Below are 18628 nucleotides of genomic sequence, written 5' to 3' on the forward strand. Positions count from 1 at the left end.
CAGAGGCGGAAAAAAACAATATTGGGTAACATTTCATTTCTGGGCCAGTCGACTGTGAGAGAAAGACATCGATATAACATCAAATCAAAAACCAGATATCAAGCAGGCAATCAAAATAGTACAACCTACACTTTGTCCACTCTAGAGTGTGACTGACAGTCTGCACTGTGTTATCAGCAGGCCCGAGTGCCTGATTTCTCCGCTTCTATTATCTCTCTCTTTGCACATGACAAGGCTTTTCGGCATCCATCATGAGTGAGGCTGAGTGCTCTCTGTTTGAGAGAAAAAAAAATCACACTCCGGCCAGCCACTTACTCCGTGGTTATCTTCAAATGTCAGATGGTGAAGCACATCACGGTCGGGCTGAAACATGTTGAGCAGAACAGCTTTGAAGGACTTCACGTCCTGATCCAGCAGCTCTCAGAGAGATTCAGCAATGTTACAAAAAATAACATCCACTTCTAACCTGCCATCACATTGTCAGAAGAGTTCAGCTAGCCGCTGAAACTATTCTGTTATGACAAGCAATCAGCTGAATCTCCTTTTATTTGCGTAATTTTGCCCTGAAATAATCACATCAAGTGCGTGCCTTGTGAAAGAGCCAAATCCGAAAAGCCACTTTGAAAATGTTCTAATGAAAGCCATATCTTCAGTTTTCCTGCATCTACGTGCTGTAGCAGAGAGAGAGGAGGCAGCCTGAAGGGAATGCCAACAAAGGACCAGCATTAGAGTAGCACTATCAGGACAGTAATACGGTGGCCCTGAAGCACAAAACACAACGACATTTCAAAAAGCACAGCTAGATTTCACAAAACTCAACATTTCACAAAACACAGCAAAAGAAAAGAAAAACACAACGGCATTTGGTGAGACTCAAATCGGAAAAGGTAGGTACGTATTGGACAGTGATTCCTCGTCGCTCATTGGATGCACTGTCTGTCAGTAAATTCCTGCAGCATCTAAAGGCAGCTGGACTGATATGGTGGTGATGGCGCAGTGGATATGACACATGCCTTTGGTGTGGGAGACCTGGGTTTGAATCCCTCTGCGACACGTCAACCAATGTGTCCCTGAGCAAGACACTTAACCCATAGTTGCTCCAGAGGTGTGCGACCTCTGACATATATAGCAATTGTAAGTCGCTTTGGATAAAAACGTCAGCTAAATGACATGTAATGTAAAAATGTGCAGCCTCTGAGAAGTGCCGTTACGCACATACAGTACCAGCCTCTACACACATCAGACTGGTCGATTATGACTCCATATTCAGCTTTTTTATGATGGCAACGTCCAGTTCCCAGGGCTCATCATAGCCTCTTTTCTAACTTTCTTTTTGAGCAAAAGTTAGTATCTCATGTTTTATTCTTGAAATACACTGCAGTGAAAACGCTGTTGTGTAATGTTAATTACTGTACGTTAAGCATGTGACTATGTACGAGCTGAGATACATTAGAATTATTATTCTTCATTCTTTATTTTTAATGGTTATCATTATTAAAGCTACTACCTGGTGGAAAAATCATACATCTGTCTTGATGTCTGTTCATGTGGTCGTGCTCTGAACCATTCAGACATTTCCTGAGGTAAATCTTTCCGTTTGCTGAGCAGTCGTTGTCACGTTTAACTGATTGGCACAGCTGTTTCAGAGCTATGAGACCAGTGATGTGATGGAGAGTATTTAATAATCACCACAGCCGCTGATCTATATTCACCCTCACCCAGCCCTTTTGCATGGTGCGCATGGAGACATGCCCACACGTGTGCCTTACCACCTTTTGCTTGGCATTTATTATGCAAAATTAAACGGAGGGTGCAAAATATTACACTGATGGTGCAATCCATGCTTTTGCACCCTGTGTATTGAAACTGCTGCATAGCAATTCTTCCCCGGGATATATAACGTTTTATTTTGTCTTATCAACCCGAGCTGTGAGAGGCAGGAATGTGCTGCAAGGCATCTAATCAGCCAGAAATCCAAAAGAAGAATGAATGACAGACAATCACATGTTCAAGGCAGCGCTGCGACCGTCGACTTCAAGGCACCTAACCCTAACCCTAACCATAACCATTGCCTAATCCTAGTGCCTTCCAGGCAGCGCTGCCTGGAAGACGACGTTAGGGGCTTAAAACACCAAACACCCAATCACATTTAGTTGTGTCTGTTAAAAGCCTTCTGGTTTTCTTCCAATTTTCCCACTTAATGATATTCACAAGACATACTACAGTATATAACACTTGGGTGTGGAGACTGAAAAAAAAATCAATATTTTTTTTTTTTTTGTGGATACTAGAACAGCTCATACACTGCCAGAAAGAATATATTTGATCCGATTAAACTTTCGAAGGGATTGAGATTACTTTGTCTTGTGACAATTTATTTTAAAATGAACGCCACAACACAAAGCATACAAATGACGGTGGTTAATGTTTGTATTATCTTGGAGCTAGACACTGAAGATTGGTGTTTTCATTATGTTGGGGAGTCTATAAAGCCAGAGAATAAGTCATGTTTGATCATTTCCATTCATCCACACCATCTCCCGCTAAAGACAGTAACTCGAGAGCCAGCTCAAGCAATAGCTGGAGTATGTGATTAAAAAGCCCTGGGTTCAGTCACACTATGACTCTAAATCACTCCCAGGAAAACTTTCTATAATATTCTGTTTGTAACGGTAACTAGAGCCAGGTTGCCGTAGCCATGGAGACCCCCAGTGAGCCCATGGGCCATGAAGTGGGTGAAGCTGGGCTTGTCAGGCCTGGGAAAACCTCACCAGGGGGCTCAGACTGGTCAAGACCCCGAATTAGTGCAGAGAGCAGAGTCAATCTGCTGGATCAAAGAGTACCTTTGTTCCCATGCTCCCTTTGTAAAGCAGCACAACTCTCAGCTTTTTGCTTTTCATTTCAGTTTTCTGTGACGTTTTGTTCCTGCTCAAGCAAAGAGAACGTACACATGAGTCAAGCAAGAAACAAGTGAAAACTGAAAAGAGAATACGTGACTAATGGTAATAGAGTGTATGAAAGCGGCAGAGGAAGAGGTGGATCGAGCATGAAGGGCAGATTGTCTAATGTTCTCTGCTCTGATAACAGGTGAAGGAAGAGATAAGGTATCAATGCTGATATCATTATCCCCACCTATCATACAGCTATTTGTAAGCTGCATCTGACCTTTCAGTTGGGTTCCTCAGATTTCAACTCCAACATTAATTTCATTTTCAACTCAACAATTGTCTCTGCATGGTGTTGAATAAAACCTCAGCCAGCTCTGTACAGCTCTTCCACCAAGCTGTTTTTCACAACAATCCTATATATGGCCATCAGCTCTTGCTGATCTTCATAAACACATACAAATATGGGTAGAGCCCATCTTCTGTCCTGTTTATAGCCTCCTCTAGCTCTCTCTGAGATTGGAGCTCTCTTTGAGCATTCCAGAGACCTTGTGTTATGCTTTCCCAGGGCTGCATTTTGGTCAGAGTGGCTCAAAATACATCCAGCCTCTCTGGCTTACGGGCCTCGTATTCTACAGCACTTTCACTAACTTTGACTGCTGGCTAGATGCCTGGCTTCAAGGCCTTTCTTGCTGGGTTTTTGTTTATGTCTGGCTGTTTTTCTCTTATTAGGGCTTTAAGGAAGGCCAGTCAACAAGGTGCTGTTTAACTGTAGAGGCTTGACTGAAAACTGCTCACGGAAGGTAAAAATAGACTTTTAGAGCTGAACTGACCATTAGCAGAATGGGGGTGTGCTGTTTCTTGTATCTAAAGGCAACTTGCAGCTTAACTAAGTTTATCATAAGCAACAGAACACTGACTGCTACAAGACTCGGGGGATTTTTCCAAATGTTGACCCTGCCTTTCCCTCACTCTCTATGTGCTTGGGGTCTGCACCCCCTGCTGCTGTGGAAACCAGATCCTATAAGGGGAGAGCCCACCCAACCAGCTGGAATGAGAGCCTGGGAAGCAAAGCAAAACTGGAATCACACTGCATCGCCTTCCACCCAAACACTAAACCCTGCCCAGTCTCCACACAAGTACTGCCGTGGGCATTATTCAGCTTGTGTCAGCCTTATAAAAACTGAGGGGATGCACACTTTTCTTTTTCTGAGACATAATTTCATGCGGCACAATTACATGCTTGTCATTTTATGATAATGGCAGGAGTGACATTTTGCTTATTACCACGCAAAGGTGCCTTTGATGGTTTGTTTCTGCGAGGCTTTAAAAAAGCCCACAATGCACATTCCACATGAAGTCTTATTTGTGTTGATCACTAAACACACAAACACTCATTCTCTCAAGGGTCTGGTCGCTTCTAACTTATATAAGCAAAATTCATAATGGAAAAAATCCCTGACTCTGTTATCATTTACAGTCATAAGCTAAATGCAGATTTTAGCCCACTACTATAAAGACAACCATAGAAAGCTGTGAAATGTTCTGACCATAGAAAGCTGTGAAATGTTCTGATTCTGATTCTGATTCTGAAATGTATTCAATTCTAACACTTTCTCTTGTGTTAGCGGGGGTAGGAGGCACCAGAATATGTTTACCCTAAATTCCCAGCATTACTCAAGGCAGACAGAATAGGCAGGCACTGGCCTCAGCACACGGGACATTAATAAACTCAGCCACATGCAGGCTAAACTGCAGGCACCCCTAAAACAACAGAAAGATACAGGAAACAACAAATTCACACTTTAAAAGAGCACATGTCCCTTTCACACATGCAAATACCGTTACCTAGTCATTAACAGACCCCTCCCCCCCCCTCCTCTGATCTGATCTTTAGCTGCCTTTTTACGCCACCTTCACCTGTCCTCACTGTCGAGCAGCATGACCACATGTGTTTGAGTGACCAACTGAGGGACAAAGCTTGTCTCCCAGAGCTGCACACTGACCCTGATCTAATTCTCCCAGAGACAGAGGCGACTCTTTTCCACACATTACTAACCATGGGAGCGCTGGCTCTTTGTACAGCTCTTAATGCTATTCCTGGCCTTTCAGGGTTAAGACGCAGGAGATACTCTGCCGCAATGACTCAAATTAAATGAGACATCCACGAGTCAAAGTGGCGAAATAGAGAAGAATTGCTCATTCTTGTAGGTTATTCGCATTGCCTCTTTGGGACATGGAAATTTACAATATACTGTATCTGGTTTGAGGGTAAAGAAACTAAAGACAGGCAATTACTGTGGATTCTTTTACCAAAAATAGACTCCTCTCCCGGCTATTTTACGCCGCCATGTTATTCGCAGATCTGACTCCATACATCCAACCCATATTCGATTTCCTCGCTGGCCTGCTATTTGACCTACGAGAAGGCAGCACAAAAGGAGTATTGACCTCACATTCCCCCTCACCAGGAAGAACAGGGTATAATTAACTGCAGTGTTAAAGACACGGAGCCTCTGAGACTGTAAAACAGCGTAGGAATACTGAGCAAACTACTTTATCCCAAAGGACTCAGACCCAATCCATCCAATCCATACTTATTCATTTATTCAGCCGACTCATGGCCTCTGACTCCCTCAGAGACAGGTCAAACGTGGGCTTTCCATCTTCTTCGTCCCTAATTAGACATAACATGTGGTGAAATTCAGGAAAACAGTTATTTTTTTCTTTCCCTTGTTTTGTCTGTGTGTTTCTGCTCACACAATATGGTTTATCTGCCACAGAAACAATGACTAAGGCGGCTCAAACTGCATGAAGGGGGTTTATTCTTGTTTGCCTACCTGTGACTGAAGTATTGCTCACTGTAAGTACAGGCTAGGGCACTGACATCAAACATGCCCTCCACAATGTGTGTCATCGGTGAAACAGAGAAGTAGAGCCTCCACCATCTGTTAAGCATCTGTCTATTCACACATATTCGCTGTTTTAGGTGTCAGTGGCAAAGACGTGATATGTGTTATCAACTTTTCTGTCTGCTTTGCCCCTGTTTAAGCAGAGAAGAACAGCCTGGGTAATCATCCCAGGAAACAATGTCTTCCCAAGGAATTTAAAACAGGTTCCTGAGTTCCATTCCAACTATTATTTTCATCCTAAAGAAATGTTGGTTAAATGTTAGCATGCTAACAGGCTAAACTAAAATTAGCACAAAAAAAAAGGGAAACCTACCAGCTTAACATCAGCACACTAGCATTGTCATTACGATTGTGTTAGCATGCTGATGTTAGCATTTAGCCACTAGCATGGCCAACTCTTATGCAAGGGGGTAAGCTTCTCCCCGGAACGCGTAGCTCCTATGGCGCCATTTTGATGCTACCAAGCCATCACCTCCCTTTAGCATCCCACTGACTGCCATTCATTTTGACGTCACTTTGACAGCGAATAACTTTACATCTGAAGAGTTTAAAGACTTTATTTGTCCATTGTTTATTTCTGAAGAAACACGACAATGTATAAAAGGCTCCATTACCTTGTACCTCACGTTATGGCTCCGTAGCAGACGTTTTTGTAAAAATAGGCTAACGATTGTGTCATAACCACGCGACTTACTGTCGCATAGTAGAGGAATTACCGTATAGTACAGGAGAAGCTCGCAGGCAGTTTCGACTTACATTCGCTGTTTAAGTTTAATTACTAATGTTAACTAGCATTCATGGCTATTTGAAAATGGCGGGTTTGTGCAGGATGCCCCGTGTCGCACTAATGACGATTCTCGCTGACCAAACTGGTCTGCAGTGTTTTAACTCCACCTTCTAGTTTTGGCTCAGCTCACTTGGAACCTCAACCAAGGTAGTACCAAATAAGGTACCAGTACTATCCACAACTTCTGCTAATGGAAAACCAAAAAAGAGTGGGTCAAGTTGAGTAGAGCCGTGCTGTACCATGCAGTGGAAATGTGGCATTAGTCTTGTTGTTGTTGGATCATAAAAATAAATCCTCATTGTTGAATCCACAGTCAAAGTGCTTCTTTTGTCTAACCAGCATCCCAAAACCAGATCTTTAAAAAAGAAAGAAACAAAGAATCCTCACATTTAAGAAGCTGGAACCAGCAAATGTTTGACATTGTTGCTTGGTAAATTACTTACAAATTAACAATTAACACTATCAAATGTATATCCCAAACTCATGAATTCCACACAACTGTCAGGCTCCCTTGCTCTCTGTTTTTATAGCTGCATTAATGCCAGACATGATCGCAGAAACACCAGACACGTTTTCTGGAACAGTTGTGTTCTGAGTGACAAAAACAACCCGATATGCAGCACGCCTGCTACTATGACAGTGAAAACAATGACTTAACAGAGGAACAGACTGAAATAACCCTTCTGTCTGTCCTTTGGTTCCCCAGACTTCCTGTTTGACAAAACTAAATCCCTGTTGATGCTGGGCTTTCCGCCCTGTTTCCCTCTGTTTCTGTCTCACTCTTTTTTTTTTTTTCATCCGTTCTCTCATTCTGTCGAAGCCCAGGTCCACTCTTCGGGTCACTGGGTACTGGCCCAATCTATTTTTCTTTTAGCTTGCAGCAGACAGCAATGTGCACAGCCACTGCAAGGAGGAGGAGGAGGAGAGTGAGGAAGGAGATGGAGAAGGAGAGAGGAAGGACACAGAGGGGTGGACATCAAGCTCATCATTAGGGGAAAGGTGAAACAAGCCTGAACCGGAGAGTTAAAGACTGAGCACTGGAAATAATACTGTCACCCGAAAGGTTAGAAAGGGGAAGGAGAAAGATAGACCAGAGCATTGGAGAGAATAGACTGCCTGTGGTGCAATGGCAACGTTTCACTGCTCTCCAAACACCCTTGTGGTAATGTTGGTGGGGGTTTAGGGAACTGTATGTTGAGCAAAAATAGCTGCTGGGCTCAATGAGTGCCTTACAGTGTTGCAAGAGTGGTCTGCACTTTAGGTGATCAATCAACTCAGAGGAAGAGACATCCACTTTATAACCATCAGCGGCCGGAAACGTAAGCAATGAAGAGCGAGATAGCGTTCTAAAAACCGTTACACAAGACTCTTGTCAGTAGTGAAAAGGCCTGGCTTCCTCCTCTCTAACATATGGGCCGGTGCTATTTCATTAGTTTTTATGCAATGCCTACATGGCAGATGAGACAGTGTAGTCCATCATCATCACATCAAACTGGCAGGCATATGAGGAGGAAGGAATACAGATTTTGGAAGTAAAAGGATAACACGGCGCGTCAGGGAATATTTGGCCACCGCCCCGGAAATGTCTTGTGATCCGACACCATGAAACAATGACTGTCAAGAGACAGAATATTCCACCGGAAACATGAGCTCTTCATCCCAAAGCCTTCCTCATATGGATGCGATTTCATTTTTGTTGTACCTCTTGAAAATGAGGTGCTGGTGGTGAGAGGGGAGTGGAAGCACACATTCTGGGACTGGGCGGGATCCAGCTGGCAAGAACTCACAAAGCCGACACAAGGACAAAGCTCCTGGCTGTGTCGGTATGGCTCTCAAACAGGACAACACACTCCTGTGCCAAACAGCCCTTGGCAACATTACGGAAGCCAAAATGGCAGCCCATCTGTAATTTATTTACATGTCTTTAAATGCATCGCTCGCGCTCGTGCCCTTGACATACACGTTGAGCCACAGAGGTAGGGCAGAACGATGTGATAAATTGACTTGAAAACTTTATTACATGTTACAGGTCACCTCTGGTGAAACGGTAGAGCTATACTCGGAAAATGATACACTTAAAATGGAGGCAAACTTAGGTGAAAGAGTTTCTCCATTGTGTTTTCTCTCCGCGGCTTCATATTGTTCATTTACTGACATCGCACACCAGTGTGGGCAGACGAGATGCTGGCACAGAGGTGTAAACAGAGCCAATCAGCCAGAAAACGAAATAGAGAAGCTTTCCCAGAAGGCAACACAGCCAATTATTTGATAGGTCAGATCAACTGCAGCATCACTGGATGCTGGTGTGGGATGTATTCAACCAGCACGGCCAGTAAGCCTGTGCAAACATGGTTTCCCCCTGAAACATGTGCTTTTGTTCAGACAAACCAGCGTCATACCCTTTCATCTAGTTTCACTTTCATTGGCACTCTCATTGGCATTTTAGCTATTTCTTCAACTGTGCTTTGAAGAAATTAAAAAATAAAACCAATAAAAAAAAGTTTTGCAACTGGTCAAAACATAAATGTTGTCATCTCACTCTGAAAGACCTCACATGGGAGCATCACGAAGCAGAAATGCATGTGTGAAAACCCACACTTTTCTTATCCCATTTCATCAAAGCACTGCCAGAACCCAGTGGTAATATTTAATGCAATAGACATTTAATGTCTCCAATCAATAATAAATGTTTTTAGCCCATCCTGGAGTGATGGCATTGAAAATGCCTCCTAAAGCTGTAAAGAGTTCTCGGTACTTCTCCCAACAATGACAGACAAAATTACACCGTATAGATTCCCTGCTGACCACAACCTTCTCTTGTGACAGTGAAATATGCTGTGTTGAGCTTTTTTAAGTTGTTTTGTTACATCCCTTTGGGACAGTACACCTCATAGGTCTGCACCTTCTCTAAAACAGCAGCAGCTCTTATGAAATGCTCTGCTTGCACCCTACATACTGCCCCAACAAACACCTTGTAAAAGACCAAGTACAGCCTGTCATGCATCATATTGTTTGTCTTGTTATTTCGCCTTCACTTTCAAGGACGCAGCAGTTCAACACCAGTTCTATAACTCAATGAAATAAAGCCTTTATCCTCCAGCCTGGAGCAGCTAGATCTCCTGACATTTTTATCAAGAGTTAAAGTAATCTCAATCCAGCTGACATTCTCCGCGGGTCAATGCAATCGTATTTTCTTTTTGAGATTTCAGGCATGTTTTGGAACAATGCTTTATCACTGGCTCTCCTAATGTGACTTGTGATGTTATTTGGGCTTCAAATGCTGCAAATCAACATTTGGAACCTTTGTTTTTTTGGGTCACAGCAGTTGTATTTGATTGATTGTCTTGAAAGGGCAACAGGGTGTAGTTGTCACTGACGTAAACTGGGTCTACTGGGTCTTTGCAATTCATGTTACTAAATGGACATCACCACACTTCAGAGAAGGCAAAACAAATGAAATACTTTGACATCCACAATAAAATATATATAATATTAAAATCAGATGGTGCACAATCTAGGTATAGCTATTTTAACTTGCTTTTATAATTTACCTCTGGCTCTAGCACAGACAATCATTTCAAACTGCTTTTCTTAGCTACTTTTCCAAATTTGGCATCTAGCCCTTATTGTCTTTTTCAGCACAGTTCACAAAAATTCTGACTGCTGTGTACTGGTATTCTTTCTCAAACTCCAACTGCACCACAGTCATTTGAGAAAGTTAAATTTAATTTATCTAAGATATTGAAACATTCCCAAACCATCCCATAAGCAGATCAGGCATCTCACTTTTATAAGCCCATACAAAATCAGAAATATTATAAAGTGAAAGTAGTATCTGAGTATGAAAAGATAGCCCGACCAAGATAGTGATGGGAGGCCTGACGCACCCATCGCTATCCCTAATATTTAATTGGTGAGGGAGCAGACCTGTCATCCAATCACAGGGCCTGTCAGTCATCAAGAGGCAATCAAATAAAATGTCAAAACCAAACTACCTGTCAGGTGCAGAGAGGAAAGAGATGAAATAAACAAGGACACAAAAGCACAAATTAAAAGCAGGTTATTGAACCGGGTAAGTGTTTTAAAAAAGGTACATAGTAGGGCTGGACCCGAATATTCGAATTCGTTCAGTGGGTTGGTATTCAATTTGAAAATTTGACATTCGAATATTCGTTTTTTTTTTTTTTTTTGTTTGTTTTTTTTTTGCACAACCTGGCATCCCTCTCCAAACGGTTCTCATTCGCGCTTGAATATGTTCGAAATATAATACTCTCTTTTACATTTTTAAAAATGTAATCACAAAATATCAGACAGTAATCAGACGTTAGCGTCATGGACTCATGGCAGTGCGCTACCCCCCTGGCCCGTTATGAACGCTAATCAGCACATCTGCGTTCATCAACCACCAGAACCGGCGCTCTGTCTCTGGTCCTCAGGGTGAGAGGGGGAGTGGCCAGCGGCTAGAGCGGCAAAAGCCAATGTGTGCTTCTTTTAGCGATATAAATTTAACGATGTCTTTTGCATTTATAATCCAAACAACGTCAAACTTGGCACTGCACTTACTCGTGCCCGTAGCAAGACACATGTCAAGTTTGAAATCCATCGGACTAACGGTTCGAGAGATATTCGCATAAAACCCAGACAGACAGAAAGACGTTCCTGCAATTTATAGAGAGATAATAATATGTCCTCTCTCCGAAGCTTTGAATATTCGATGCTCATTACTACCGAAGCTTCGAAGCTCAAAAAATGGTATTCGGACCGGCCCTAGTACATAGAGATAAATAGCTTTCCTCCCGCTGTGCACAGTTCTGCTTGAGGAACCCAAAGACAAGGCGAGGCTCTGCAGGGGGGGTGGGGGGGGGACAAAATCCCTAACAACCAAATCCAAGTCAAGAATCTTTTCATGTCTGCGAAACAGTGGTTTGGAGTCTTCACCGCTGCATAACTAAGACAAGAAACTACAGTACAGGCAGTTGTTTAATGTAAGCAGCACAGAGCTCTCAGGCCTTTGATTTATGAGCCAGAACAGTCTCATAGTCTCATACTCAGACTCTCTGGCCTGTAGAGGAAATATGGGCCTTTGCCATCAGCAATTAACCAACTCTGGAACAACTTGCCCATAGTGAACTGGGAAGAAAAATACATTATAAGAGGCAAGCAACAACACTAGGAACAATAATAGTTATTGTTAAAAGGTATTCCTTCAGTCAGAGCTATAGCTAATGAGTTAAAGCCCTGATAAATCCTATCAACATCTAATCTATTGCTTGGGATTGAGATAAATTACAGGGGGATATAAAGTGGATGTTTTACTCGTGGCAGCCCAGAGGCCCTGGCCTCCCTGGTAAGATACTCTTCAGTAGTGGCCTACAAAAGGAGCAGAGGAAACACAACAGGAGGAAGACACCGGCATCATACAGTAAACCATGAGGCTCCTTTGCATCTGGTGATTTCAAATGCGTTGCCTCACCAACTGTTTGCCTCATTTATTCCCTCTCACTGCTCCCGCTAATCGCTGAGATTTGATCATATCTCTCGGCACACATTCTGGTTTTCCCCCTGCGGCTCTTTATTTCTCAGAGAGGTTCTTGGTTAATAAGAAGTAAATGCTGAATGTTTCAATCATCAGGTATTTTTTTTTTCTCCCTTCTCACTCCCAATTTACCCTGCCCGCTTCCACATTTCTACACTCTTTGTAAGTGATTGAAGACAATACATGGAGCAGCCCACTGAGCTTCCCAATTGTGTCACTTCCAATTAGCCCTTCTGAGAAATATGCCCTTTGGCTCACCAGCATTCAAGTTTAAGAGAACTGAGCGGCACCCCTTGTATTGCACCCCGCCTTCCTTCGCTCTCCCTCCATCTAAATTCATGTGTGTCTGCATGTGTGAGTCTACGAAAGAGAGAAATCGCAAGAAAGACAGACAGGGATTTTTTTTTAATCCTATAACCAAAAATAGCAGTTTGCTGTAATACTGTATGTATGGGACTGCTGTGAGCTTAAAATGAGCTCCCCTTACATGAAAGTGCACATTTCTGAATAAGCCAACCAGCCTTCACCTTAATCATCCTCCATATTATACATCATTAATACTGATGTTCCTAAGTAGCTAAGAACTAGGACGTGGCACGTTGTGGTGGTCCTCTGTAGATTTAGCTCTGCCAAATCTGCCTGCAACCTGTTTTTCTGTCACATAACTTTTTAAAGCCACACTGAAGTGATGGGGATTGTAAATAGCAGAGTGGTGAGCCACAGTATGCGAGCAAACGTTTTGGAGTTAATGAGAGGGCTGGAGCACTGCAGCTTCTTAAACTAGGGCAGAGAAACTTGTTACTTTGGTGGAAGCATTCCCTCAGACCTCGCGTCCCGGGACAACACGTGCAAAACCAACGGTACACTTAAACAAAGCTGGTGCCGTGTGGAGCTGTGTCCACTTACTGCAATCAAACAAACAAACAGACAGACAGAAAGACATTTCCATGGCCAGAGCTGCAGCGTGGACAGGACTCTATTTTTGCAAAGAGAAATAGAAAGGGCGTGGGTTTCCTTTCAACTCTAAGGGGGGCATTGTGGATCAAAACCAGAGCACAAAATCACAGATATATTTTGGGCAGCCCAAATTAAGCTCAATTTTCCATCATTTCATCAGCCAAACTAAACACAAAATATATGAATTCATGCCAAAATATGCAGCACATATAGTAAAACACAGGAAGGTATTAAGAAAAGGAAAAGTTCTCTTCATCAAACTATATGCTCCACCGATGTTTACAATACGTGCGCCCAATCCAAGCTTTTTAAAATGGCGCTAAAGCCACACCTTTGGCACCAACACACTTGATGTGAAATCAACTCATCAAATCAAATCAATTTATTGAAACGTTCTTTCAAATATTCACTCAGTCCAATACAGCAATGTGCAGAATTGTGTGTGTTGCTTTTAAACTGCAGTCATGAGTTAAGAAATGTAAAGTAAAACGACGTCATTAGTAGTCTCGCGTTGCCAGACCTATCTCCACAGCGCTGTGGAGTGAGGTCTGGCCCCTCCACACATACATTCTGGGATAGGAGAAAAAAACTCTCTGGGTTGTTTGCATTTCTTTACACCAATCACAATCGTCGTGGGCGGCGCTAAGTTCCGGACGCAGCGACGGTGGCTCTGCTAAATAGTCTCGGGAAGGAACTTGTTTTGGTGGAACATTTGCATCCCTCAAAAGAAAACGCCACATACAATATTAAATGAAGTTAACTGTTCACACAATACAGTACGGTGAGCTATTTAAATCAGTTGGATACACAGTTAAACCCATAGACTGTATATTAATGGACAGCGCATGTGTGACGTCACCCATTGGTTTGTGGAGATCTGCTATCCGTCGTCGAGTTTGCCGTTACGGGCGCAGCCAAAGAATTTCTAATAAGGGAAGAAGTTCCACTCTCTCGTTACTTCCGGCTTCTGAACTGCTTGCAGTTCCACCAGAGTTCCATATAGGGGGCGCTCACAGGCCAGTGCGGAATGAATGGGACTCTATGGAGCTATACCCCTCAAAATCCACTTTTCTCAGGATATCATTTTTTGTCTAGTAATTTGAATGTTGCATTCGAAAGGGGAGGCTAAGAAAATACACACTGCTGGGTGTTAGATTTTTTTAAAGTGGCTTTTTTGTTTGCCTTTTAAAATATCAATGACGTCATGCACATCGTACGGCCAGAGATACTGCTTTACGGCAAACTCTGAGTCGCTTCCTTTTTTCTCTCGAGGCATCGACAACACAGCTGACAGGTTAGGCTCTCCCTGTTAATACATGTGCTAGAAAGAGGTTTGCTAATGTTTTAAAGACCACGCCGAAATATTCACTCTGACATTCTGGTTCTGCTTCGGATGCCGTCAAGCAGGATCTCCGATCGTAATCAGTCCTTCATTGACCAATCAGCATTCATTAGCAGAATGCTAGCGGGTTACGGGCAACAACGACTCAACCTGTAAGAAATCGAAAGGACATAAGTAGTCGTTCATTCAACTTTCGACCTATAATCCATGTTGAATTTGCAAAAACTACAATCAAATCTGAGATTTCTCAACGAAAATCAGGCGAAAGAGACAAATTTAGCCGTCTAGCTCCATAGATTCCCATTCATTTTGCACTGGACTGTGATCACCCCCAATGGAACTCTGGTAGAACTGTAACCAAATTCGGTACAATGGGGCTAAATAGGGAGTGGAACGGCTTTCCGTAGACCGGCTTTGACGCAGCCATCCTGGTTGCGGATGTGACGATGGAGGAGCTGCTTACACTCTACGTTACGTTACACACTTTCACTGGCAATCCCATCATAGCCACACCCTAAAACACCCCCTGCTTTATCGCCGATTTTAAAATCAACGAGACCATAATTCAAAAAATGAACATCATTCTGTATTGCAGAAGACTTAAATCTAGCGATTGAGACCATAAACTCATTATGAAAATGTTTACCGAGGTAATAAATCAAGTGAGAAGTGGGTCACTTTCTCAGAGACTTCTACAGAAACCGACCTCCTTTTGCAATCGCACGTGTCGCCCCCTGCAAGAATTCAGATAGAATGCAGGTTTAAGGCACTTCCGCATTTGCAGCACTTCGCCTAACCGGATGCGTTGTCCATTAATACTAACAGTCTATGGTTAAACCTCATTGGCTCTTGCAGTGTATCTCCGTGTGTACTTCGTCCACAGCAATCCCACCTTTCGGTCCCAAAACGCCCCAGTTAGAGAGTAAAGGCCGTAAACTTATTCTTTGTAAATCTTTACGATGATTCCCTGAAAGAACCAAGCAGGCCCGCCTCGTTGGACAATCCAAATTTTCTTTAAAGCTTGCCATTTTCAGCGTGTAGCTTGCTAGCTCGAAGTTTGTTGTCGTTTCCCGTAGCGGAGGGATTTTGAGAACAGCAACACACAGAGAGAGGAAGGTGGGGGACAAAGCCTGACATGTCGGGGCTTTATTGTGTGGAAATGTACTTCTGTTGATCCAGACTATTAACCGAATTACATGACCACATCTCATTGGGACACTTTTAATTTCTTGTGGAGCCGGGTATCTATGGAAACAACAGCTTTTCTGGGCCGACAGCAGGTTTGTTGGCAAAGAAAAGTTGGCCAGAGGTGACATTTTCATGGTTATCAAGATTTCTATGCCTCTTTGTTCCCTCACCAATGTGATCTTGCTGCACTCCCTGTCAGAGAGTTCATAACAAATTTTATGAGAAGTTAATTACAACCATTAAAACCTCCCAGTTCTCTATACAAAATCTATTTCTTAGGAGTTAAATTAAAACCTGTCGTCTTCCTGTAGTCTTTCAGTGCAAAGCAAACCATCCAAACAACCTCTGCTCTGCATCCCCCTCAGTCAGAACAGAACTACCCACTGCAGACATAAACACAAACAAATCACAGAGACGTAAACTCACCTCCAACAAACTGGATGCCGCCGGCCACCCGGCCGATTGTACGCGAGATGAGGTCAGAGATGCAGCAGCCCATGAGAGCTGTGAGGGCCACCAGCAGGAGGAGGCCACATCCCACGCCCGTCACCACTGTGCAGATCCTCCACTCCAGACTTGGGATGCCGTTGAAGGAAGCGTAGCGCCCACACTGCTCCAGCATCACCGTGGCTTGCTTCTCCTCGTCCCTCACCGGGTAGGAGCAGCGCCTGAACGTGCCAAAGGACACTGGCTTGTCCATCTGTGTCCCCAGCAGCCAGTAGGGCATGAAGAAGCCAACGCAGGAGGCAGCAGCACACAGCAGGGACAGCAGGGCCCAGATAACACCCGTACATGTCAGACTAGAAGCCATGGTAAACAGTCTGCGAACGGTTCACACAGTCACTGAACTAACAGCAGTTATTTGAGCAGTCAGTGTGTTGTGGGAAGCCTGGCAGTGAGCATTTAACACCAGCAGCCTTCACCTTCTCAGTGACTCTGGGTCCCTGTCAGGAGGAAGACAAACAGAAGACAGAAAAGTCATCTGTGGGAACAAGTTGTTGGCTTTTGGAATAACATGAAAAGCCACAGCTGGATAAGCTGAAAACCAAAAACCTGTTCCGCAGTCATTATAAGTGCAGCTATAAACACAGATATGAAAGAATCCAAGTAGAGAGTATTACTCATTAGTTTGTTAGATCTTTTTTTCTCCTGTAGGCTAAAGCACTTTTCCCTAAACCACGAGGTAAGCAGATATATACACTTAACAAATTGGCAAACACAATCCAAAAATGATCAAACTCAGGCGTACATTTCATACATCTTACTTATTTCTTTAAGCATTTCGTTCATCAACATATAGGAATGTTGAGAAATAATTAACAATCCTAGCTGTTAGTTCACATACATAATTCAGCACATTTGAGGCTGCAGTGGATATGCATAACAACTAGAATACCCCTACAGGTAGGCTATTATTTGAACAACTAGTATTATTAGGAATAGTTACTGTGGATTTAGTTAACAGCCATAGCATTCCTATTATAAACTTTATAATGATATCATACACACATCACAGCAGAACTACAAACAATGCAGCCTGTTATAGGAGTATAATACCATATGAAATAGCCATTAAGTACCACAGACGCAAAGGAAACTGGACATTTGGTTAAGGATAGACAGTAGAAAGTCCCTGCAGGAGCAGCCACTAGGAACATATAGTGATTTTTCGTTAGGGGTGACCTCACGGAACACGCTGTATTATCGCAGTGCTCACACTGTAGGAATGTGAATCAGGACAACGAGGCAAAGAAAAAGGACGAAATAAAAGAGGAAGAAATAAGCTTACATGTTGGGAGAGCTCCGGAATAAGGTGCGCTCGGTGGACACTGAGAGCTTATTTCCATCTGCTGACTCCAGCTGTGTTGGGTCTCAAAGCAAACTTTTCTTCAGCCGAGGAGAAAAAAAAAGAAGAAGAAATAATTCGTTCGAGCAAAGAACGTAAATCCCAAAAGTGACCGCAGAATCCGTTCACAAATCACTTCTTCCTCATCAATATATTTGGCCGAGGCACAGATCAATTATTCACTCCTGTGCTGTGGAGAAACGCGCAGCGATCACTGACTGGACTCCTGTTTCCACATTCCTGCTCAGAGAGAGAGAGAGAGAGAGAGAGAGAGAGAGAGAGAGAGAGAGAGAGAGAGAGAGAGAGAGAGAGAGAGAGAGAGAGAGAGAGAGAGAGAGAGAGAGAGAGAGGCGGGGAGAGGAGGGGGCGTGTCCATGAAACTCTCCCGGGAGGTGACCATCAATCACACAAATCCCCATCCAGAGGCTGGACTCACCGCCAGGCCTACTATCATTCCCTACATGTATGCTCCTGATGCATTCAAGGACGCCTCGTAAACTGCTACAGTAGACTTGGAAATAACAATTCTGAATCTAATCTAGTAAGAATCAGAATCAGAATCAGCTTTATTGACCAGGTTTGCGTAAACAAACTCTGGTTAGTCTTCGCTCTCAAAGTACAACACTCATTTAACACATAAAGAATAAAAACAGAAAGGACAGTAAGAAATATAAAATGAAAATACTGTTAAGTATACATTAAAACAATACAATAGGATTTACAAATTGACAAGAAATATACAATAACAATTGAAGAGAGGGAAGGTATAGTGCAATATCAGAGATTTAAGATTTAAATATAAATATAAATATAGTGCAAGTCAATGGCGTTGTTGTAGCAATCAAAGTTAGGAAAGTGAGTGATGAAGGTATTAGTTAAGTGTAGTAGAATATGGTAATTATCATTATTAATAAATATCTTACATTTGGTATAATTATGGTTTTAAACGTTTCTTCATTTTTTTTGTGTTTTATGTGTGTTGCATGTTGAGTCTGCCTTGGTATTTATAACTTCTTGAGACAGTGTTGAAGATAAGTGTTCTCACATTAACATGTGACCTTTTGGAGTCAATGTGTTCTGTCGATTAATAAATACGACTAAAGAAATAGTTTGGAAGTATCAGTTGATTTTAAAGCAGCACAATCCGATATTAAGCCTGATATATTAACACTACT

The 18628-nt window shown here is 42.8% G+C and overlaps 1 protein-coding gene across 1 annotated transcript in view; it reads right to left on the reverse strand.

The window, feature by feature from the left end:
- Positions 1–17712, reverse strand: part of LOC116048390 (LHFPL tetraspan subfamily member 6 protein) — a 60391-nt gene extending 42679 nt beyond the window's left edge. Inside the window, exons 1-2 of the mRNA XM_031297492.2 lie at positions 17397–17712; positions 16034–16551 (exon numbers count right to left, since the gene is read on the reverse strand). Coding sequence (XP_031153352.1) covers positions 16034–16418 — 385 coding nt within the window. The 5' untranslated portion in view covers positions 16419–16551; positions 17397–17712. The remainder of the gene's footprint in view (positions 1–16033; positions 16552–17396) is intronic.
- Between the last annotated feature and the right edge of the window lie 916 nt (positions 17713–18628).

Source organism: Sander lucioperca, chromosome 5, assembly GCF_008315115.2.
Source record: "Sander lucioperca isolate FBNREF2018 chromosome 5, SLUC_FBN_1.2, whole genome shotgun sequence".
In the NCBI taxonomy this organism is placed as follows: Eukaryota; Metazoa; Chordata; class Actinopteri; order Perciformes; family Percidae; genus Sander; species Sander lucioperca.